We start from the raw sequence: 21,817 nt of genomic DNA, 5'->3' as shown, positions 1-21,817 counted from the left end.
TGAGCTGGCCTGTGTATCAGTGTGTGGTGAGTGTGTCAGTGTGTGTGAGCCAGCCTGTGAGTGTGTCTGTGTGTGAGCTGGCCTGTGTATCAGTGTGTGGTGAGTGTGTCAGTGTGTGTGTGAGCCGGCCAGTGAGTGTGCCAGTGTGTGCGTGTGAGCTGGCCTGTGTATCAGTGTGTGGTGAGTGTGTCAGTGTGTGTGTGAGCCGGCCTGTGAGTGTGTCAATGTGTGTGTGTGAGCTGGCCTGTGAGTGTGTCAGTGTGTGTGTGAGCCGGCCTGTGAGTGTGTCTGTGTGTGAGCTGGCCTGTGTATCAGTGTGTGGTGAGTGTGTCAGTGTGTGTGTGAGCCGGCCTGTGAGTGGGCCAGTGCACGTGACGAGTGTGTTTCTGGTCAGTGCACGCAGAAGCAGAGCTCTCCTCTCGGGGTTCTGTGTGTTGGGCTCCAGCAGAGCCGGTCCGGGCGGTTGTGGGCGTGGGCCCTGCTCCCTGCTGGGCACTGCGGCACGCTGAGTGACGTGCGTGCCTCTCCAGGTCCTGGGAACCCGCCCGGACCCCCTGCCCTCTGCTCTGCCCACCATCGGCCGGCCCCGCCCCGGGTGCCTCGGGGCCCCGGCGGACTCAGTGCTGCCTCCCTGTGGCGCCCACAGCCAGGTTGGCCGCGACCCAGGGGCGCCCTTGTCGGGGTGCGCCTCTGCCGCAGGAGGTGCATTCCGTCTTGTCCCCGGGCGCCCGGACAGCGGGGACGGCTCGGGGAGGCGGCGGGCGGGAGGGCAGGGGCCGCAGTGAGCGAGGTGTGTGTGGCCCGCAGAGCTGACCGGTGCCGACCTGAAGGACTGCGTGAGCAACCACAGTCTGAGCAGCAATGCCAGCCTGCCCAGCGTGCAGAGCTGCCGGCGTCTGCGCGAGCGGAGAGTGGCCAGCTGGGCCGTGTCCTTTGAGCGCCTTCTGCAGGACCCACTCGGCGTTCGCTACTTCTCCGTGAGTCTGACGGGCAGCAGGCACCCCCTCCGGCGGGACTGGGCAGGCAGGGCAGGCGTCTCCTCCTCCTGCCTCAGCCACGGACACTCAGTTCCAGGGTCAGAGGGAGCCTCTCCCTGCTGCGTTCGGGCCTCCATGAACCCTCAGCAGCTGCCTGCCAGCCGGGCTGGCCTTCGGGAGGGATGCTCAGCTCCTCGGGCGTCCCCAGCCTTTGGGTTTATCTTCAGGGAAACTCTGGAGAGGCACTTGGCACCTCTGGTTTCTGTGAAAGGAGGAAAATCAGAGTAAAGTGGGGAAGAGAGAGCACAGGACGGGGAGGTCCCCCCGCCACTGACTGGCCCTCTTCTGACGACCGTGTGACGGTTAATCAATGGTGTTTTCCTTAGGATTTTCTAAGGAAGGAATTCAGTGAAGAAAACATTTTGTTCTGGCAGGCCTGCGAATACTTTAACCATGTTCCCCCACACGACAAAAAGGAGGTAGGTTCCTCGGGAGGGGACGTGGGGGGGGTTGGGGGGCGGGTGTTTTCAGCGGAGGTTCACACCTAGTGTGGTCTGAAAAGTCCACGCACAAATACTTTCACACCATTAAAAAAATGCCTCTTTTAGAGTGTTTCTTAACATATGTGATATTTAATTTTGCCTAAAATTAGCTTTTGCGTGAACGCCTGGAGCCCTGACGCTTCCTCAGCACGCGTGCTGCCTGCTGCCCAGTGGGGAAGGGGAGCCGGGAGAGAGTCTGGGGGTGGGGGCGCCTTCCAGGAGCTTCCGTCTGGGCGGCCAGGTGCAGGCCATGTGGGGTGGGTAGGGTCCCGGCGCGACCTGCCTTGAGGTGGCCTGTCCCCCATGCTCGGTGCCGCGGGGGCCGGTGACAGGAGCCCCAGCCCAGGTCTTCCGAACATTCGGAGTGCCCTTTGACAGAACTTGGAGAGGAGCCGATTTATTGAAAAGTTTCATGCCAGCTGGCACTTTCAGTCAGATTTCAACCAAGAGATGGTTATCAGATCCCAAGATGTGTCTCCAGGGCCTGCAGCCATGTCAGCCGTTGGGGCTGCAGCAGTGGGCAGGCACAAAAGACGTGTGTGGTCTGTGTGTTCGGCTTACACGCTGCCCCGTCAGCTCTCCTACAGGGCCCGCGAGATCTTCAGTAAGTTCCTGAGCAGTAAGGCCACCACTCCGGTCAACATCGACAGCCAGGCCCAGCTGGCGGACGACATCCTCAGCGCCCCCCACCCCGACATGTTCAAGGAGCAGCAGCTCCAGGTGAAGGCCCTGGCGGGGGTGGAGGGTGGGTCCTGGAGGGTTGCCCCCGCGGGCGCCAGCCCCCTGCAGGGAGTGTAGTGGTACCGTCCCCGCACTGGGCTCCCATCTCAGGGCCAGGGTTCAGCAGGGCCTGGAGCAGGAAGACCCATCACCGTGTCCCTGACTGTTGGCTCCTCTCTGTACTCATCTGCACGTGATCACAGGTTCATGGGTGTCGCCATACACAGAGCTCCTAGGTGTTTGGGTCTTTTCAGCTTTAGGACATCACGATGATGAGAAGTGTGTGTGGGACGTAGTGTTAGAGCCCGCGTCCACGCGGACCCGGTGTCAGAGCCCGCGTCCACGCGGACCCTGTGTGCCCGCGTCCACATGGGACCCGGTGTCAGAGCCCGCGTCCACTGGCCTCAGCAGGAAAGGATCTTCACAGCAGGCCTCGCTTCCTGTAGGTTCCGGTTGCCTTTGGTTTCGTTCTTATTTAACAAAGTCAAGGTTCTTCACGAGTGTCCTTGGCTGTCCTGAGTCCCCTCAGGCGCTGGCTTCATGTGAATGGGCTGGTTGTAAGCGTGACCCCAGGGGCTGGTGTGTTATGAGAAGGGTGATCACATGTTGAGGAGCCTAGGCAACCCTTCCAGGGGAGACGAGGGGCTCTGGGAAGAGGCCTGCCCCTTGGGCCTGAGGGTCCGGTTCTGTGTGTGACGGGCCGGTGCTGCATCTTCCCAGCAGATCTTCAACCTGATGAAGTTCGACAGCTACACACGGTTCCTGAAATCCCCGCTGTACCAAGAGTGCATCCTGGCGGAGGTGGAGGGCCGCCCGTTGCCCGACGCGCAGCAGGTCCCCAGCAGCCCCGCCTCCAAGCACAGCGCCAGCTCGGACCACTCCAACACGTCCACGCCCAAGAAGGTGCCCGTCCCGCGCGCCGGCCTTCCCTGGGAGGGCGCTCTGCAGACAGCAGACGTCCCTGTTGGCGTCTTCTCTTACTCTCAGAACCTGAAAGGCGCGCACTCTGGCTGCACTCCCGGGGCTCCGGGCGGGGCAGGCGGGGGCCAGCTGCCGGTCTGGAGGGGCTGGCGGGGCTGCACCTCCCTCGGCAGCCCGGCCTGGGCGTTCTGCCCGCTCCCCTTCCCCTGTGTCTCCTGTTTTAATAGCGCTTTCCCTTTGATGGCAGTTGAGCGGAAAATCGAAATCAGGACGGTCCCTGAACGAAGAGCTGGGGGACGAGGACAGCGAGAGGAAGCGGAAAGGCGCGTTCTTCTCGTGGTCGCGGACCAGGAGTACCGGGCGCTCCCAGAAGAAGAAGGACCACGGCGACCGTCCGAACGGTTCGTGGTCTGTCCCGTGCCGGGGGCGGGGGCACAGAGGAGCCGGTGCAGGCTGTGCTGTGAGCTGGCCCGTGGGGTGGCCGGCGGGGGCCGCCGGGCGGCTCCAGGTCCTCTGAGAGGCGCGGGCTGTGTCCCGCCCCTGCCCCCCAGCCTGGGTGCCCTGCGGGGGCCTCATGCCTGCCACTCAATCCCCGTCTTGCCCGGGAAGTCATAGACGCTCTTTGTAGAAAGTTTGGAGGATACAGCCAGGGGAAAAGAGGGAAACACAGGTGTCTGCCTTCCGTCCACCCAGACAGCTCTTGCTTTCCTGCGGTGCCGGGGTCCGTGAGCCTTCGTCATTTTTTAAAGAAAATGTGACACCATAGCTCGGTTATCAGGCATTTTCAAAAGCGTCGTTTTATTATTGCAGTTCTTAAAGGTCAGCATTCTAGAGCTTTTCCTCCATGCTTCTTTCTCATGTGTGGCTGAGAAGAGAGGGTGAGGGGGGCGGGGGTGTTGCTGGGAGGAGGTGGCGGGGCAGCAGAGGACGGGGCCGCTTCCACTGACTGCCGTGAGTGGGGTTATTTTGCAGCAAGTAACCTGGAGGCTTCAGGCCTGGTCCCCGGACTTAGACCTGGAGCCCATCGGGGGCTCAGACGGAGCAGCTGAGGATGGGGTGGAGGTGGCCTCCCCGCGGCCGGGGGCCCACGCTGTGCTTATCTCCTCCTCGGAGCAGCCCGCGAAGCAGGCCTTGCGCCCCTTTTACAGAGGGCTGGGGGAGGCTGTGCGCCTGGCGGGGCCCTCAGGCTCCGGGCCGGCCGGGGCCGCTGGGACAGCAGTCCTACCATAGGGAAGGGCAGATGGCTAGGGGATGGGGGCGCCGTGGTCAGTGGGGTCAGGGACCCCCGAGGACCCGAGATGGGGGCGTGCCTGCCTCTCTAGGGCTGTGCCCCCAGGCAGGACCCCAGGAGGCCAGGGCCCCCACACCCCGATCTTCAGAGAGCCGCCTGGAAAGGCGCTAAACCCTGAGTCCAGGGCCCTCCCCAGGAGTTCTGACTCAGTCGCCTGACCGTCTGCTTTAGGAAGGTGGTCGATGGACCCTGGGGGCCTCCGTCTATAGTCAGTCCCCTGCTCAGCCCCAGGGCCCTGCACAGAGGCCTGATCTGGGAGTCGGCACTGTGCTCTGGAAGGGCCTTTCAGTGCCAGAGTAGTCGCAACTTCCAGACCATAGTTAGCTCCGTTAGTGACATCAGACAGTGCGACCATCGCTGGTTCAGGACTTCCCGGGAGCTGACGGTGAAGCTGCAGTGACCCGCTGCGTGTTAAGCCCCGTGCAGAGATAACAATTGCGGATGAGTGAAGGGCTGCAAGGCCCTGCACTCAATTGTGTATTGACTGTGAGGCAGGGGCAAGGGCAGAGGGTGGGGGGCGCGCACGGCCGTAGACAGAGCAGAGCACAGGCCTGGGTCGGGCTCCCGGCTCTGCTGGGTGCCAGGCTTCTGTCTCCGAGTACGTCTGTCCAGCCTGAGCCACTGGGGGTGTGGGGGTCCGGCCGTGCTCCGGGGGTGGCTGCGTTAAGTGAGGAGGCGTGTGGCTGGTGTGGTCGTGTGTCCTGAGTGCCCGTGTCCCCACAGACGCCCTGCATGCCAACGGGGGCCTGGGCCGCCGGGAGTCACAGGGCTCTGTGTCCTCGGCCGGGAGCCTGGACCTGGTGAGTGCCTGCAGGGCCGCCGCCCTTGTCAACGGGGCTTCTGGGAGGAGCGGGGATGGGTGGGAGGGTGCCCCGGAGCACCGAGAATCTCTCGGGCTTTATTTCCCAGCCTTTGTTCTCGTGGGCACGTGTCTCTGGACACCCACGGGAGCAGCAGGTGCTCGTCTTCGTCTCAGCATCTGCACGCCTGCAGGGCCGTGAGCTCTGATGCCCCGCGGCCGTGCCCATACACGGGGTGGTGCCCGACCTGCCCGGCCCCACGCCCCTCACCCTGCTGAGCCGCCCGCCGGGCCCCCACTTCCAGTGATGTGGAGGAGGCGTCGGCGGACCGGCTGGCTTCTTAGCTGCTATCTAACGCCAGCTTTGGAAAACCCTGTTGTCAGGAGCCTAGTCTCTTGAAATGGTCAGGCAGCGGTTAATGTAGGATGCGTCCTTCTCCAGCTGAGGCAGCACCAGGTAGAGTTGTCAGGCAGACCACGCACCCGCAGCCCAGCGGCTTCAAAGGGCATGGGTATCACACGTGCATCTGAGGAGGGCGCTCTGGGGCCATTTTCTATCCGTCTGCCACCTACAGACTAGTTTTCCATTTGGGTGAAAGGGATTTTCCGACCCCAGGAGGAGAGTGTGTTACGAACCTGAGGAGCAGGGTAGGTCAGACCTTAGGAGGATGTATGTGGGGAGCCCCTTCCAGCAGGCGGGGCTCCTGTGGCTCAGGGACCCCGAGGAGCATCGCGGAGGGACCTGGGCTCTGCCCGGGGAGCTGGGCCGCTGGGTGGCTCCTGCCCTGCCCTGGGACCCGGCTCTGAGCGCACCCGGGCTCGCCTCTTCCGCACCATGCAGACACCACAGCCCTGCTCTGCCCCGGCCCCTTCCCCTGGCAGACAGGGCTCCCCGCCATGGGGCCCGGGCCGTGGGCCCCGCAGGCTGCAGCCCCCAGCCTCCCACCCGGAGGAAGGGCCTGGGGCCCTTGTTACCAGAACCTGCTCCTCTGACCTCGGACGTGTGCTGCTCCCCCTGAGCCTCAGCCAGGCCGCCCCACCTCGCCCTGCTGTCCATCAGCCCGCTCCTCCCAGAGAGGCCTCCTGTCCTGGGAGGTCGGGCAGAAAGAGCCAGAAAAGGGACCAGAAGCAGCAGGGGTTGGGCCGCAGGCCCTCAGCGCTGGCCCAGCCCGCCTCGTGTCCGCGGCCCCCAGACTGAGCAGCGGGCAGGCAGCGCAGCTCGTGGTCCCCAAGTGGCCCCACGGGGCTCCAGAGGGGGCTCCATGCACTTCTGGGTCAGGGAGGCCACCACCGGACCCCCAGAAACCACAGTGGAAATACCTGTCCTGTTCTGAGCAGGAAAGCCGGGTGGTTAGCTGTCAGCCTAGCCCTTGTGAGAGTAGACCCAGAGGTTGGAGGGTGGGCCTGTCCGGCCAGCGCCCGAGGTTGAGAGAGGTGCTGGCTCCCTCCTGTGTCGGCTGGAGGCTGTGACGCAGCGTGCACTTGTCAGAACGGGTCGTGTGCTCGTGTGCTGGAGCTGGGTGTGCACGGGGGGCGCCCTGCTGCCCTGCCTGCATGTGCAAGCAGCGCCCGCCCTGCCTGAGCACCCCGCCCTGTGCCCACCCCCGTGTCTCTCTGCCCCCAGCCAGAGGCCTGCAGGACCCTTGCGCCCGAGCGGGACAAGCCAGCCAAGCACTGCAGCATCCAGCTGCCTGATGGGACGGCCTGCGTGGTGCTGGTCAGGGCTGGGCTCTCCATCAAGGACGTGCTGGCCGGGCTCTGCGAGCGGCACGGCATCAACGGGGCTGCCGTGGACCTCTTCCTGGCGGGCGGGGACAAGGTGCGGCTGCGGGGACCTCGGGCCTTTCTCCGGGGGGTGCCTGTCCCGTGGGGGGCCGGCCCACCCCTGTCTGTCCACCTCACCCCTGCCGGAGGCCCGGCCAGGAGCCCGGCCCGGCTGTGAGCTCCCTCTGCAGGCAGCCTTTTCCGGGCTCTGCAGCGGCGCTGTGCTCCCCGCGGCCATGCGCCCGGCCCCCGCTGACGGCCCTCTCTGTCCCTTCCGTGTGCGCGAAGCCTCTCGTGCTGCATCAGGACAGTAGCATCTTGGAGTCCAGGGACCTGCGCCTAGAAAAACGCACTTTATTCCGGTAAGAAAAACGCAGCTGCTGGTTCCATAAGGTTTCCAGAGCCACAGGGCCATTTCTGATGACTTGCTCCACTGGCCTCCACTCTGCTGGGACTGGAGGGCCGACACCCCCACTGTGAGCTTGGAAGGGGCAGGAGCCCCCGGGGCCAAAGGGTCACGCTCCCTGCCGGTGACCACCATCGGGCTGCACCAGCGCAGGGCTGTCCCGTGGGGTGGCCGCTCCTTGCTGGCTGTGACCGCCCTGGCCCCCAGGCCCTGGAGAAGCCCCCGCAGGCTCTCCCTGTGGAACCCGGGCCACCCTGGTGATGGCGACTCCGTGGGTGCTGCTGTGCTCTCGAGGGAGAGCGTCTGCGTGAGGGTTGCGCGTGCATGTGGCAAAGGTGTGCTTGTTTCTCCCCCTCTGCCCAGGCTGGATCTGGTGCCGATTAACCGATCGGTGGGACTCAAGGCCAAGCCCAGCAAGCCTGTCACGGAGGTGCTGCGTCCCGTGGCGGCCAAGTACGGCCTGCGCCTGAATGAGCTGGTAGCCCGGCTGGTGAGTGACCAGGCTGACCAGGGACCCAGGGCCCTCTGTGTACCAAGCTGCCCACGAGCGCCTGCCTGCCGGGACGCAGTTTGCCCCCAGTCGCCCACAGAGCTGCGGCATCGCAAGGGGTGGGCGAGGAACAGCTGGCAGTGCCCGGAGCCCTGGGAGGTCGTCACCCCCGCCCACCTGCTTCTCACCCTGCAGTGGAAAAGCTCGCTGTTTGTACCTCCGTTGTGCCCTCTGGGTTTGGGTTGAGATTTGGGGGTTTTGGTCCAAGGAGGCCAAGAAAGGAAACAGGGAAATCCTGCAGCCTCCCGCCCTTTGCACACCTGACCAGACATCAGTTCAAGGGCGGGAGCTGTCCGATCCATCCACACCAGCCCCTCATGTGCCCGCTAACTGCCCCGCTGCCCACACGCCGAGGGTCTGCTGGTGCTCTGGCATTTCCCAGCCGGCCATTGGGTTACTTGGTGAACGAATTAAGGAGGGACAGAGCAGAGTCCCACCCTGTCGCTGGAGGGTGTCTGGGGAGACTCGGGCCGGCAGGCTCAGACCTGTCCCCACACGCACCACGCGTTTGCTTTGAGATGTGACTCGGGACCCACTGGGGCTTTCCCATGGCTCGGCGGTAAAGACTTCGCCTGTAACGTAGGAGTCACAGGAGGCCTGGGCCCCTGGGTAGGGAAGATCCCCTGCAGGAGGAAACGGCAACCCACTCCAGGAGGGATGGCAGACCACTTCTTGCCTGGAGAATCCCACGCGTAGAGGAGCCTGCTGGGCTGCAGTCCACGGGGTCACGAAGAGTCGGACACACTGAAGTGACTGAGCACGCCCCTGTGGCCCATTGGCCTGTGTTCTCCTTTCTTTGCAAAATATCCTGTATCAGAACTACAGTTGCAAGTATTTTTAGGATTTTTATTTTCTCTGAGATGAGCTCCACAATTGTTTGGAAATTTTGAAGTGAGCCAGAGGACCAGTCCTGAGGGGAGGAGCCCAGGGCTCCCCCCACCAGCTTGGGACAGTGGGGGAGGGGATGGGGGCAGCGCTGCCCCAGAATCTAGAGTCTAGCATCTGCTCGATGGAGAGGGGCACGGCCTGGGTGCCATGTGGCCTCCCTGCCCTCCCTTGTCTGTGATCCTAAGCCGTAGCTAACACTTTGTGCCTGTAGCCTTATCTGTAAAGTGGGGGAGTGGGCAGCTTGCTCATGGGGTCGCTGTGGGGCTTCTGTCCCAGGGGGCTGGCTGGTGGGCAGGGCTCCTTCCCTGCTGGGACCTGAGCCAGAAGGGCAGTCCAGCCGCTGCAGGGGAGGGGCCGGGGGAACTGTCGAGGGGGGAGGCTACGGCTGCCCTGGGACCCTCTCTAGGACCCTCCTGGGTGAGCTGTGGGCCGCCGAGGCCAGGAGGTTGTGAGCCACCTGGATCGCTTGTCCGCTTCCCACTTGGCTGGAGCTTTGGCTGGGTGTCAGGTCACTAAGTAGTTCAAGAGCCAGACTGCACGTTCAGATTGTTTTTTGACAGAAGCTGCGGGACTCGAACAACAAAACAGTCTCCCAGGGGAGAAGGGCAGGATCCTGGGCCTCAGCCCCGCCTGCTTCCTGCTCTCAGGGGCGCGAAGCCCCACCCGCGCTTCCTGGCACACTGAGGACCAGCGAGGTGGGCTCGGGGTCGCCCCCTCCAGGCTGAGAGTGGTCCTGAGGCTCCGGCCAGCTTGACTTGGGGACGCAGCTGTTAGTGGTGCCACCACGTGACCCCCACCCCCGAGTCTTCAACCCGACTCGGTGTAGCCTGCAGCTGGCTCTGGGTGGTAGCTCCATTCACATGGGTTCCTCAGGGTGGCTGCACTTGGGCAGGCCTGCCAACGCTTGGGATCCGTGGCATTCCACGTCAGGAGTCTGCGGCCAGCCCTGCCGAGGTGGCAGGACCTGGGGTCAGCAGGCCTATGTGACTCCATCAAGCCTGGGGTGGTCTTGCTGGCAGAAGGACCACATGTGGTTATTCCGGAGAGCTCCAGCCTGCGGGGGTTGCTCATTACACCGTCTCTGCCTCTAGAGTGGAGAGAAGGAGCCCCTGGACCTTGGGGCCCCCATCTCGAGTCTGGATGGACAGCGGGTCATCTTGGAGGAGAAGGACCCCTCCCGAGGGAAAGGTGAGCGGAGAGATGCCGGGTCCCGGGCTCTGCTGTCCGGGGCTCAGCGTGACTCCGCAGAGGGCTGCTCATGGCTTTAGGGTCTCCTGGGGCCCGGCAGCTCCCCGCCATGGCTGAGCTCAAGCCTGACAGGCATCTGACTGTGGGTAGGAGCGCTGGGGCCTCGCCGAGCGAGTCTCCTCTGCTGGGAGAAGGGCGACAAGCCCTGCCGAGACCCTGGGGCTGCCCGGGGTGCCCCAGCGTGCCCTGGAATGTGCTCTGCTCCTGGGGGCCCCCCATCCTCTGCACAAGGGCCCGGGACCCCAGGGTGTTGCTGCCGCTCCGGGCCCAGCGGTGGCTGAGGTGGGGCTTGGTGGGGCGGTGACGAGGGCCTGTGCACCAGGCGGCAGTGGTTTGCGGAGCTCTCCCCACGCTCGCTGCCTCGGCCTTGGCCTTGGCCTTGGCCTTGGCCGCGCGGCTTCTCAGGGAGAGCGATCCCCGATGTCAGGTCACCTGGAGGGACCGGCACTCCCTGGAGCACTCAGCCCCTCCCAGGCGGAGGGTAGCGGGGCCGTGTCTCCTGCAGGGACCCCCTGGAGTCCACTGAACAGGGCGAGCGGAGGGCCGTGCCTGGAGCTGCCCCATCCCTTTCCCGGGCTGACTCAGCTCTGAAGTGGGGCGCTGGTCCCTCGTCTGTGTCCCCCCGGGTGACCTGCGCGGTGGCGGCCTCTCTGCCCTCGGGGCTCCAGCGCAGCCCCTCGTCCCCCTCTGGGCCCATCTGGGTTCTGAGAGTGCAGTGCACTCTCCCCTTGCCCGGTGGCCGGTCTTGGGGGCGAGCGGCCTGAGCAGGGTGCGGGTGCTCAGCGCCCCCTCCAGGGTCTGATGTGGTCGGACCCCCCTGGCCTGTGTGCACGGGTAAGCCTGAAGGTGCAGCCGCAGGCAGGTGTGTGCCGGGTGTGGAATGCTGCCCGCAGATGGAACGGCAGGTCTGCGCCGGCCCGTCCTGGTCCAGAGCAGCGGCCGTGCACCGGGAGGGCTGGGGGCCAGCCTGTGGCCCTGACTTGGGGCAGTGGCCTTGGTTGAAAACACGTAATGAATGTGAGAGCCTCCCGCTTTCTAAAGGCGCTTGTGCCAAACAGTCCCCAGGAGGCCCTTTTAGCCCTTTTTGGCTTCCGTGCAGCTTTGCTCTCAAGGATGTATAAACGTCATTGTATTGATCTGGAGATGGGTTTGCAGTTCACAGCAGTATAAAGTATCTCAACTGTGTTCGGCGTCCACAGATAAACAGAGAAGTGTACCGGTCAGACAGAGCACAGCTGTAAACGCCAGCTCCAGGAATCACTCGGCTACGGTAATTTCCCCTCGCCCCACACCTGCGATGCTCGGGGCGGTGGCCCCCGCGGCTCTCTGCTCCAGTCGGGCCTGCGCCCCAGGGTGGGGGGGTTCTTCTAGGGCGCCTTTGTGCTGCCCGCTCCCACTGGCCTGGGAGTTGCTTGGGTGTGTGTGTGCCTCACACGCAGTCTTTATTGCAACTGACTTCTGCAACTCATGTAAAGTCCAAATCTGTGCAGTCTGTGTTTCCAAGCCCCCTGTTATGTAACTGATGAACGTGCTGTCGTGTCTGCAACATGAGTGGAACTTTGACTTTCCTTCTGACACAGGGAGAGGAGAGAACGCTAGGCAAGTCTAATTCTATTAAAATTAAAGGAGAAAATGGGAAGAATGCTAGGGAGCCCCGGCTTTCAAAGAGAGAAGAATCTATTGCAAAGATTGGGAAAAAAAAATATCAGAAAATTAATTTGGACGAAGCAGAGGGTACGTGTACTTTTTAAAACTTGCACGTTTTTCGTGAATGCGTAGGATCCCTAGAACCTTCTCTGGGTTATGCCACTGGGGTGACTGTGACCCCTTCACACAGAAGTCACCCGCCTGGGCCTGCAGCTGTCGGTATATCCTTACTAAAGCCCCAGTTTTCAGACCGAAGGCCAGGCCCTTCGGGAGTTAGGGAGCCCCTGCTTGGGGCTGCAACAGGTGGTGGTCTCTGTGTCCCGCTCACAGCGCGGTCCGGCTCAGAGTCCCTGGGGCGGGCCCTCGTCAGGGGGCGGGCCCTTGCGGGGGGGCGGGTCCTCTCCACGGGGCGGGCCCTCGCGAGGGGAGGATACTGTCAGAGGGCGGGTCCTGCCAGGGGGCGGGCCCTCGCGGGGGCGGGTCCCAGGTGAGGCGGCGCCCTGGCTGCGCTGACCGCCCTGGTCAGAGGCCGGGAGGAGACGCTGTCAGGCCGTGGGGTTGGCCGCCCACGCTGCCCCCGGACCGCGGGACGAAGGAGGGCAGCGCATGAGAGGCAGGGAGGCGGGAAGCTTTCTCTCCAGAAGCCTGTAACACAGAGAAGCGCTAGGAGCAGCCCCGCTCTGAGCTGCCCTGTAACGGGGGAACCCGGCAGCACTTCCGCTCGGCTGGCTCGTCGCAGCTCCTGCGCTGCCCGGCCGCGCCTGCGCCCGCCTTCTGAGCGCCCTCAGGTGTGAGGTTTCAGGCTCCTTGTTGGTCAGAAGCTAAGACTGTAACCTTAGTTAGCTAAGCTAACCCCAAGAAGGCTCAGTGTAGACACCATCTACCTGGTATGGTGGACTCGAGTTACAGCTGAGAACCCACCCCGGTAAGAACAGGCTTCCCAGGTGGAGCTAGCCGTAAAAAGAACCCACCGGCGGTGCAGGAGACACAAGAGACGCGGCTCGATCTCTGGGTGGGGACAATCTGGAGGAACGCATGGCACCCGACTCCAGTATTCTTGCCTGGAGAATCCCATGGACAGGAGCCTGGGGGGGGGGCTACAGTCCATGGAGTCACCAAGAGTCGGACACGACTGAGCGACTAACACTTCCACTTTCAAGAACAGGAAAGGTTCTGGGGGGGCATCCAGGAAGGTAGAGTACCTGGCCAGGGGTGCCGGGGCTGCAGGAGGGGGTCGAAGGCCAGGCATCGCTCACAGGCCCAGGTGGTGCCCAAGGACGCCCGCACACAAGTTCACTGGCGCCAGACACCTGGGCTCCTGGCTCTGTCAAGCCGTGGTGTATGGTCAGCAGCTTCCCCCCTCCTCAGAAGGGAACCAGGTGGCTGCTACCCCGGCTTCCAGAGCCAGTCCAGGGAGGACCAGAACCGTGCCCACGGCCTGCAGCCTCCCGGGCTCTGGTGGAGGCTAGAGGGTGGGGAGGCCCCGGGGCAGTGGACAGAACTTTCTAGACACGCTCTTGCATTGGGCCAGAGGGGACCCGCTCTAAAACCTGGTCAATGTGGGATTTCTTGCCAGAGTTTTTTGAGCTCATTTCCAAAGCTCAGAGCAGCAGAGCAGACGACCAGCGCGGGCTGTTGAGGAAGGAGGACCTCGTGCTGCCCGAGTTCCTGCGTCTGCCCCCCAGCCCCCCAGGGCTCGCCCCCTCCCCTTCAGCCACTGCCAAGGCCTTCGGTCCAAGAACCGTGACGGGTCACGGCGAGGAGCGGGCACCCCGGCCCCGAGAAAGCCCGGCCAGCAGCCCCGGCTCCGGCGACAGCCTGCCCCTCGGTGCCCCCGGGACCCCCAGCCCTCCAGCACAGGAAGTGGCGGCCGGCAGCGTCCAGACGGAGGAGGGCGAGCACGTGGCCGACCTGACGCTCACGGGGGAGGGGGACATCAGCAGCCCCAACAGCACGTTCCTGCCGCCGCCCCCCGCCCCGCGGGACGCGGCCGCACCTCCGAGACCAGGTACTTCCGGGCGCGCCGCCCCTGCTCCCCTTTGACTGCCCTCCTCCCTCTGGCCCCGCGCCGTCCGCCTGGCACTGCGTTGTCCACACAGTTTCCAATTAAAACGAGAGGGCGGTGGGAAGTGAACCCCCCGCCCGGAGTCTCTCGAGGGAGGGTTCAGCGTGCTTCCTCCTCGGTGACCGTGCTTCTCCTGGCTGCCCCGCCCTCTCTGAGAGGACCCAGTGCCGCTGAGGTCGGAGAGTGGCCAGGACGGTGGGAGGGGGCGGCGGGCACCGAGGCGGCCCCCTGTGGGGGGCGCTCATGAGTGGCGCCCCCACCGGGCCCTGGCGCTCCCCTGCTCCTCTCCGCAGTCCGGGGCAGTAATGCCACCACCAAGCAAGGCCCTGGGGATTTCTGAAAAATGTGTGTTATTTTTACAATCTAGATCACTAGCACTTTCAGTATTTTAATCTCAAGATTGAAAAAAAAAATTTGTCTTGAGTAAGTGCTCAAGCCCTGTGTGGCTTAGAGCCCGAGGCCCACGGTGACCCCCGGGTCCGGCCGCGGGGGGCTGCTCCCCCTCTGCACATCGGTCAGAGCATGTGGGGGCCCGCGGGCCTGGAGTTCCCTCACCCGGGAGGTCAGCACGGTTCCGCCAAACAGAAGCGTGAACGTGTTACGTGAGCCGGTCCCGAGACGCATGAATGTTGGCTGGGAAAGCGAGGCCCCCGGCCTCCTGGAGAAGGGGCTCAGGGGGCACGTCGCTCCGCCTGCAGAGAGCCAACGCCCGCGGGGTGGCTCCTCGCTTCCTGGGGTGCACAGACCTTCCCCGTGGGCTGCTCCGCGGCCTGGAAGGCCCCCTTTGCCTGAGTCCTGCCTGGGACGGGTCCTTCAGGACCCGCAGCCACATCTCTGGGGACCCCGGGCCGCGGTGGTCTGACTCGGCGCGCGGGGTGGCTCTGGAGGACTGGCTGTGTGGGTGGGCTCCCCGCGGGACCAGGCCGGGCCTCCTCCTCGCATGTGGCCTGCTCTGCGACCCCGTCTCCCCTGCACACCTGTGCAGCTGCGTCTGTGCTCCTCCAGGAGAAATAAACTCTACGTCTGACCATCGGACTGCTTGAAAACTCTTTCCTCCTTCATTTGAAAACCTATTTTCTCTTTAGAAAACGATAGATGTATTTTAATCCATGGCAAACACTGCACATTTCCGTGTAATTCATTGTTTAATATACTGGCTTTTGAAAATAGACCACTCTAGATACACTTGGGCGCCTCGGGGGTGTCTGCAGACAGAGCTGCATAAGGGCGGGATGAGGGGGCGGTGCTGGACGGGCAGACACAGCACACGGGGAGCATGGCTCTCCCCTCCTTGGGCCCGGGGGTTAGGGGTCGGATGGCTGAAGGTGGGGGTGCCGGCGCTGCTGCGTGAGGCGGCCGGATCCTTCTGCCTCGCCTCCCCGCCCCCATCCCCCACCCCCGCCCGTGAACCCAGAGCGCAGGCATGCTGGCTGCCTGTGGTCCAGCCACGTCCTCCCCGACTCCACACTCCGCTCAGGCATAGAGCCCACGCGGTTTACCCAGTGGGACCTCTGTCTTCTGCTCCTCGCTCCAGAGCCTGGGCAGGGTTACGGGCGGGGGTCCCTGCATCTCCCTGCACATTGCTGGGGCCATCTGAGCCCCATCCCCCCCACCCACCCCAGGGCACTGCTGGGTAGGAACCCGGTTCCTGCCAGTGCTGGCAGCTGCTTCTGACCACCGTGGCCACCCCCACCGCCCCCCAACCCCCAGCGAGGTGGGAGCCCTGGATGCTTGCCTCCTTGGGTGTCCTAGGGGGTGCTCCTGCCGTGAGCCTTGGACTCACCTTGGTGGCTCAGAACAGCACCAGGGGTTCCCCAGCCCGTGGGGCACTGCAGGCGCCCTTTGGCCAGTGTGCTTATTCTTGGGGCCCACCGGCATGCTTGCAGTGCGTTCCGAGTTCTAGGTGCTGTGAGCTGTTTCCTAGAGGGTGGCCACCGAGCCACTTCTGTCCAGGGTGAGAGAGACAGCACGCCCATGCCGCCAGGTTGTGCGATGTGGAGCCCGGGGCTGCCAGCTCTGCGCCACCCTGAGGAGAGGGTCCCGTCAGGGTGGGCCTGGGTCCCCAGCGCCCATGTTCAGAGGCCTGTCAGAGCCCGAGGGCTGGAGGCCTTTGGACGGACGCGTGCCCATGCAGGGCACAACCTTCCCGCACGGCGTGCCGTGGATTTGGTCCTGTTAACCTCTTTGGTATCCAGCAAAACCCTGGGCGTTGGTGGGCACGTCCTGCCCCGGGGAGCACTGGCTGGGTGTGGGTTTGAGTCCTTGGCCCCGACAGAGCGAGCGTCAGGTCCAAGGACGGCGTCCAGGGCCCTGCAGAGGGCTCAGGGCTGAGATGTCCCTGTCCACGTGGGTGGGTGTGGCAAGGGCGTGGGCGTCACCTGGAAGGGCCCTGTGTTCCCAGGGAGAGAGCAGGGTGTTCAAGGCCAAGGAGAGGAGCCGTTGCAGCGCTGACTGGTGGTGGGGGGGGGGGGGGGGCCGGGCCCAGCACCCCGTCGCCGCCAGGTGTCGGGCGGGGTGGGTCCTGGCCTTGCCCCCGGCTGAGCGCTCAGCGGGGTGCCATAACCCGGGTGCAGGCTTGACCCCGTGGCACCTACGGCCGGGCGCTGGGCCGAGAGAAGTGTGTCCCTCTGCCCCCGCCCCCCAGCTAGGCGCTGGGCAGGCTTCCCCCTCCTGTTCCCCGGCCGCGCTGGGCGGTGGGGCCTGGGTCACGGTCCTGGTCGAGCCTCTCCCTTACCCTCCCCGAGGAGCCCTCGCCACCATCCTGGCCCCGCTGGGGGCTCAGCCCAAGGAGCACTGGACGGGACGAAGCCCCCCCGCCCTGGGGACTCGTACCGCCCTGCACGAGGCACGTCCAGTCCCCAGAGAGGGAGGGGCCTGCAGTCACTTCTCCGCGGATCCAGGAAGTGCTGCCACGCGGCCCACCCGCCAGGGGTCGCTGTGGCGTAGTAACTCGGCTTCCATGGAAACTGGAGTCGAGTCACCCAGGCCGACAGGGCCACGCCCTCCACTGGGCAGTGCGGGGGGGCCAGACCGCGTGCCCTCAGGGTGGCCCCGAGTCCCAGGAGCCCCTCTGCCCCTGTCCGCCCGCCCCCAAGTCACAGCCTTGGCGTGTTTCGCCTGCTAAAAGCCCAGGTGAGGCGGGAGCCCTGGGCCAGGGACCACCAGGGAAGCCTGGCTCCGCAGAGGGCTGCTGCCTGGGACGGCTGTGCAGGTCTCCCCAGCCCGGACCCCAGCCCCGTGTGCCTGCTGCAGGTGCCTCCCCGCCCCGGCCACCTCCTTTGCACTTTGTCCATTCAGCTGTCCCCTCTCCAGCAGTAGCTTGGCCCTTCCGTCTGGGCTCCAGAGGGGCACCCCTACCGTGCACACCTACCTTCCTGGGCAGACGGGGCGGCTGCTGGACTTTCTCAGGGACATGTGGGTGCTCGGGGGTCCCGGGAGGGAAGCCCTCAGCCAGGGCTCTCTCCAGAACCCCCTTTCCAGCACAGCACCCCGGCCTTTCCCTGGGCAGGGTGGACCTGAGCGGACCTGCAAGATGTTTTGGGCTCCCGTCTCCACCCGGCCGGCTCCCCGGCCTCCCCGGGGCTGACCGAGCTGGCCCAACACCTGTCCCCGGGCCCCGGCACGGGTGAGGACAACTCCGGCCTCCTGGCCGCTGGCCCTGGGTCTCTGCTGCCTGTCCGTCCCCCTTGCGTCCCCTTCTCCGTGTCTCCCCCGAGTGCCCCGCAGGTGGTCCATGCCACCTGACCTCTGGGTGTCTCCCAGTGGAAGCAAGGGGCCACCGGTGGCTGGTACTATGACCCCCGCCACCTCCGCTGGGGCAGCCCTGCCCACACCCCTGCCCTCAGGTCTGCCTGCCTGGGTTCCGTGCGGCCCCCCCCAACCCTGCCTGTGCTGCCATGGGCTGGAGTCCTGGAACCCAGCAGGTGCTCAGCAGGGATCTGCAGAGTGAGGGGCTTCGAGCCGGCACCCCCCCCCCCCCCCATCGCAGACACACGCTGGGGGCCGGGGTGGGGGGAACTGCGGGTGAACCAAGGCTTCGGTTGGGCTGTCCCCTGACTTGCCCTTGGGGGCCCAGGCAGCCTCCACAGAAGGGCGCCGAGTGGGATGGGGTTCCCAGGGCCAGTGGGGGCCTTGCGAGGACCCAGCAGGTCCAGAGGCTGAGGCCAGACCGTGACCCTGGAGGTGGCCGAAGGGTCAGGCTGCACCAGGGCCGTCGGGAGCCCTGCCGGCCCCCCAAAGGAGGGTCCTTCTGGTGATGTGGAGCCTCGAGGGCCAGAGCAGGCCGGCCACTGGCCAGGGGCTGCCCAGAGGGTCCTGGGAGGGGCTTTTGGGTCCCAGCTGCCGTGAGGGCTCCAGCAGGGTGCCCCCAGGGAGGGGCTGGCTGTGCCAGTCAGGATCACAGAATCTGGTCGGCCGGGGGGCTGGGCCTGTGATCCTGGGGGCAGCTTGAGGGGTGGGCACTGAGGTTCCAGCTCCGGCCCCACATGCAGGGTCTGGAGGACGTGGGACAGAGGACTGGGGCCAGCTGGTGCCAGGACCGAGCGTCGTGTACAGGGCAGCCTGGCTCCCTTGGAAGCAGTGGCCCTCGAGCTCGGGGGGGTGGGGGGTCCTCTGTGCTCTGCCCCTGCCAGGAGGGTCATGGGTCATGGGGAGGCCAGGAGAGCAGTCGCCACGGGCAGGCCCTGGCACAGAGGCCGTGACACCTGCCCGCCCACCACTCGGGCTGGGCCCTGGACACTGAGTCACAGGCCTGGGGCTGCCGCTGCCTCGGAGGAGCAAGTCCAGGCAGCAGGAGGAGCCTGGACTGCAGCCACCCTCCTGAGACGCGCCCGTCCAGAGCTCACGAGCTGCCTGGGTGCCAGAGGGCCCACAGCTGGGACCACCCCGCTCACCAGCCTCTGTCCTCCTGGAGGGTCTGAGCAGGGCTGGACAGGAGCGGGCCGTACCCCACGGTGTGTGTGGGCTCACAGGCCTCTTAACGCTCCAGACAGGTGCCCCAAATGGGGGCCAGCAACTGAGGAGTGCAGCTCTGCCCCTCCCCATCGCTCCAGATCCAAGGGCAGACCAGCCCCACCCCATGGCTTCCTGGCCCTTGGGGGCCGACTGGCAAGCACCGGACAGGCCGAAACGGAATGTTTGTTGAATGACCAAAGGACTGATTGTCTGGGAGGAGCTTCCAGTCCCAGCTGCTCCGCGTGGACCCTGGGAGCCCTGGACAGGCCACTTTCCTCACAAACGTCTCCACTTTCCACCCCCACCTGTCACACTGCCCGAGTGGGACGCGTGTGGCCAGGCAGCACCCCTGGGAGGCGTGAGGCTGACCCGCCGTGGGGGCCCCTCCTGCCACCTCCCCACAGGCCGAGAGAGGCAGTCAGGGGAGCCGGACCCCGTGTTCCTGGGCTGGAGCCCCCTCCTCCACCTGTCCACCGGGGGCTGGGCTGGGGCACCTTCCCCACACCCCAGACATCAGTGGGTCCTTGGCTCAGACTCACTGAGACCACCCCAGACACACTGTGCTCCGCCTACACCTGGCCCGACCGGGGCCTGGAGTCCCACCTGTGGCCCTGAGCCTGGCGCCCGTCCTGGGGGTGAACCTGGGGAGCCCTGTGTCGGGACTGAGGCTGAGGCGCCCACCCAGTGCCCTGTGCCCTGCCCACACCTGCCTGGCTCTGGTAACCACACCTCTGCCCCGCCAGGGCCCCACCCGGGACCAGCCAGGGGGACAGGGCAGTGATGACCACCTGGGGTGATGGGCCGGGAGGTGTGGCTGCCCACCGCGGCGTCTGGAAGCTTCCAAGGCAGTCCCCGGCAGCCTGGAGCTCCTGGGGGTGAGGCGGGTACTTGGAGTCAGGGCCTGGCTGCTCTGAGCAGCAGGCAGGCTGGAGGAAGGGGCGCTCGGCCTGCGGTCTTGCTGGCGGAGCGGGAGAGCATGGAGGGGGCCCGACAGGGGCTTGGGGTCTGAGAGGCTGAGACGCCCACAGTCAGCCGCCGGTAGGTGGACCATGGCGGGCCAGGTCAGGAGGGCCCTGGGGGCCACGGCCCTGAGAAGCCAGCAGCGCTGCCCGTGGGTGCAGACCCCAAGTGCCTGCGGATGGCCTTCCTCCCAGGGTCCAGCCCATTGCAACAGCCCCACCCGGTGCTTCGCACTCCCGGGAGCCCCCGTCACGACCACCTGCTCAATGCCCCTTGGCTGCAGACAGCCCCCCAGGGAAGGAGATCAAGGGGGTGAGGGTGGGGCAGAGGGGAGCTGCCCTGCCTCTGAGCTCCTCCTGGAGGGGCCCCCGCTGGATGAGCCGTCCCGTCTCCTGGCTGCACTGGACCCAGGCAGGGAGCCCCGGATGTCCCCTTGCCAGATGAGGGGCCCCGCTGGTCCCAGAACACTGAGCCCCTCAGGCCGGGCACCCCCAGACCCCGCGCCCAGCACTGAGGACCACAGCTGCCCTCACCCTGCTCACTCCCCGGAGCCCACTGTCCCCCTCGGCCTGGGACCCTCCTCAGGGTACCTGCTGAGTGCTCCCCGGAGCACAGGCCGAGGGGCCGCAGGGCAGAGGTCGCTGCCCCCGGGACGCACGTGGTGGAGGGGGTGGTGGTGCGGGAACCCCTTGGCAGGGTCTAAGCGAGGAGGGTGGCCGGGGTCTCCTGCCAGGGCGCACAGGCGGGTGATAGCCTCTCTCTTCTCCCCATGACAGCAACAGGCGGGGCCCGAGGCAGCCGACGCCCCCCGGTCAGCGCAGTCGTGGATGTGGACCGAGTCGCTGGCGAGCCGCCGGGGCCAGCTGGCAGCATCCCGGGGGTGCGGACAGCCCCCTGGAGGCCACGGGCCAGCGGGGCCCCGACGTCAGCCTGCCCCGCCCCGAGCCCCGTCCCAGGGGGGCCCGCCAAGCCCAAGGCCAGCCCGCACCATGCCACCTTTGTCTGAGGCTGCCGCCCGCCAGCCCATCCCTGCCGGCCGACCCTGCGGACCCTGCACCCGGGCTGCCGGCCGGGACAGGAGTGGTGGAGAGCAGTGGTCTTGAGGGAGGGCAGCTGAGCCCCTCTCGAGGCCCTCAGGCCAGGTCAGCCACCCCCGGCAGCCTGGCTTCAGATGCCCACCAGGGCCGGCTCAGAGGGCTGGTGGCCCTGCCCCTGCTGCTTGGCGCCCAGCCTTCCCGCAATAAAGTGTCAGAGCGGACCCGACTGTCGGCCTCGTGCTGGGTCCTGGGGCACAGGCCCTCCCCCAGGGAGCCGTGGCCCCTGTGGCCACAGCACGTCATGGGGCGCCAGCTCAGGGGGGCGAGGTCAGAGGCGGGCAGGGAGACGAGGCTGGCCTAAGGGGCCGCGGGGCCCAGCGTGTGGGCAGCCGGCCGAGGTCCTGCCCCGTCTAGGCCATGTCTTGTCTGCTTCACACCATCTGCCAGGGGCCCTGCAGGCTCGTCCTCTCATGGCGGCCACCAGTGGGGGTGGCGCTCTGCCTGGGGACCCCTCAGGCCACCCTGACCCTGGCCTCATTCAGACAAGTGGTCTGGCAAGGCCAGTCTGTGCAGTGACCGTGTCGGGGGAGCCCTGCCTGCCCAAGAAAGCCTGGGAAAGGGTGGCAGCCTGTGCCAAGGCCCTGAAACTGGGGTCTGGAGGGGTGGCAGTGGCAGCCAGGCCAGGGGGCAGGGCACAGGGTAGAGGGAGGCAGAGATGGTGCCACGGGCCAGGGTCCTGGGTGGACGGAGCCCGTGTGGAAAGCCCTGCCCACAGAGACGCCCTCCAGGCTTGCAGAAGGGCCATAAGCCTTAGCACCCCCGGGGCCACGGGGCTGTGCCCTGAGCTGAGCCCAAGGGTGCCCACATGGAAGAGGGCCCAGCACCTACCACGTAAGCAGGGTGCCCCCCGTTTCTGCACTCCCTGTCTGCACAGAGGGCAAATGAGGGCCCAGAGAGGGCGATCTGGGGTGCCCAGCAAGGCGGCTGCAGCGCCAGGCCAGCCCCACCCTGGGCCAGCCCTTCCCTCCACCCCGTGTCGGCAGCTGAGC

The 21,817-nt window shown here is 65.8% G+C and overlaps 1 protein-coding gene across 2 annotated transcripts in view; it reads left to right on the top strand.

Moving 5' to 3' along the window:
- Window positions 1-14,989, top strand: part of RGS12 (regulator of G protein signaling 12) — an 86,044-nt gene extending 71,055 nt beyond the window's left edge. Inside the window, exons 4-16 of one of the 2 annotated variants that reach the window (XM_040237644.1) lie at window positions 808-977; window positions 1,364-1,456; window positions 2,096-2,239; window positions 2,963-3,142; window positions 3,408-3,561; window positions 5,175-5,251; window positions 6,875-7,069; window positions 7,303-7,376; window positions 7,784-7,910; window positions 9,950-10,046; window positions 11,306-11,376; window positions 11,687-11,840; window positions 13,330-14,989. In XM_040237644.1, coding sequence (XP_040093578.1) covers window positions 808-977; window positions 1,364-1,456; window positions 2,096-2,239; window positions 2,963-3,142; window positions 3,408-3,561; window positions 5,175-5,251; window positions 6,875-7,069; window positions 7,303-7,376; window positions 7,784-7,910; window positions 9,950-10,046; window positions 11,306-11,376; window positions 11,687-11,840; window positions 13,330-13,796 — 2,003 coding nt within the window. In that variant the 3' untranslated portion in view covers window positions 13,797-14,989. The remainder of the gene's footprint in view (window positions 1-807; window positions 978-1,363; window positions 1,457-2,095; window positions 2,240-2,962; window positions 3,143-3,407; window positions 3,562-5,174; window positions 5,252-6,874; window positions 7,070-7,302; window positions 7,377-7,783; window positions 7,911-9,949; window positions 10,047-11,305; window positions 11,377-11,686; window positions 11,841-13,329) is intronic. The other variant, XM_040237646.1, reaches the window with a different exon arrangement.
- Window positions 14,990-21,817: the final 6,828 nt, after the last annotated feature.

The sequence above is a fragment of the Oryx dammah genome, unplaced genomic scaffold (assembly GCF_014754425.2).
Source record: "Oryx dammah isolate SB20612 unplaced genomic scaffold, SCBI_Odam_1.1 HiC_scaffold_3, whole genome shotgun sequence".
Classification (NCBI taxonomy): Eukaryota; Metazoa; Chordata; class Mammalia; order Artiodactyla; family Bovidae; genus Oryx; species Oryx dammah.
This window is presented reverse-complemented; position numbering and strand designations above follow the sequence as displayed.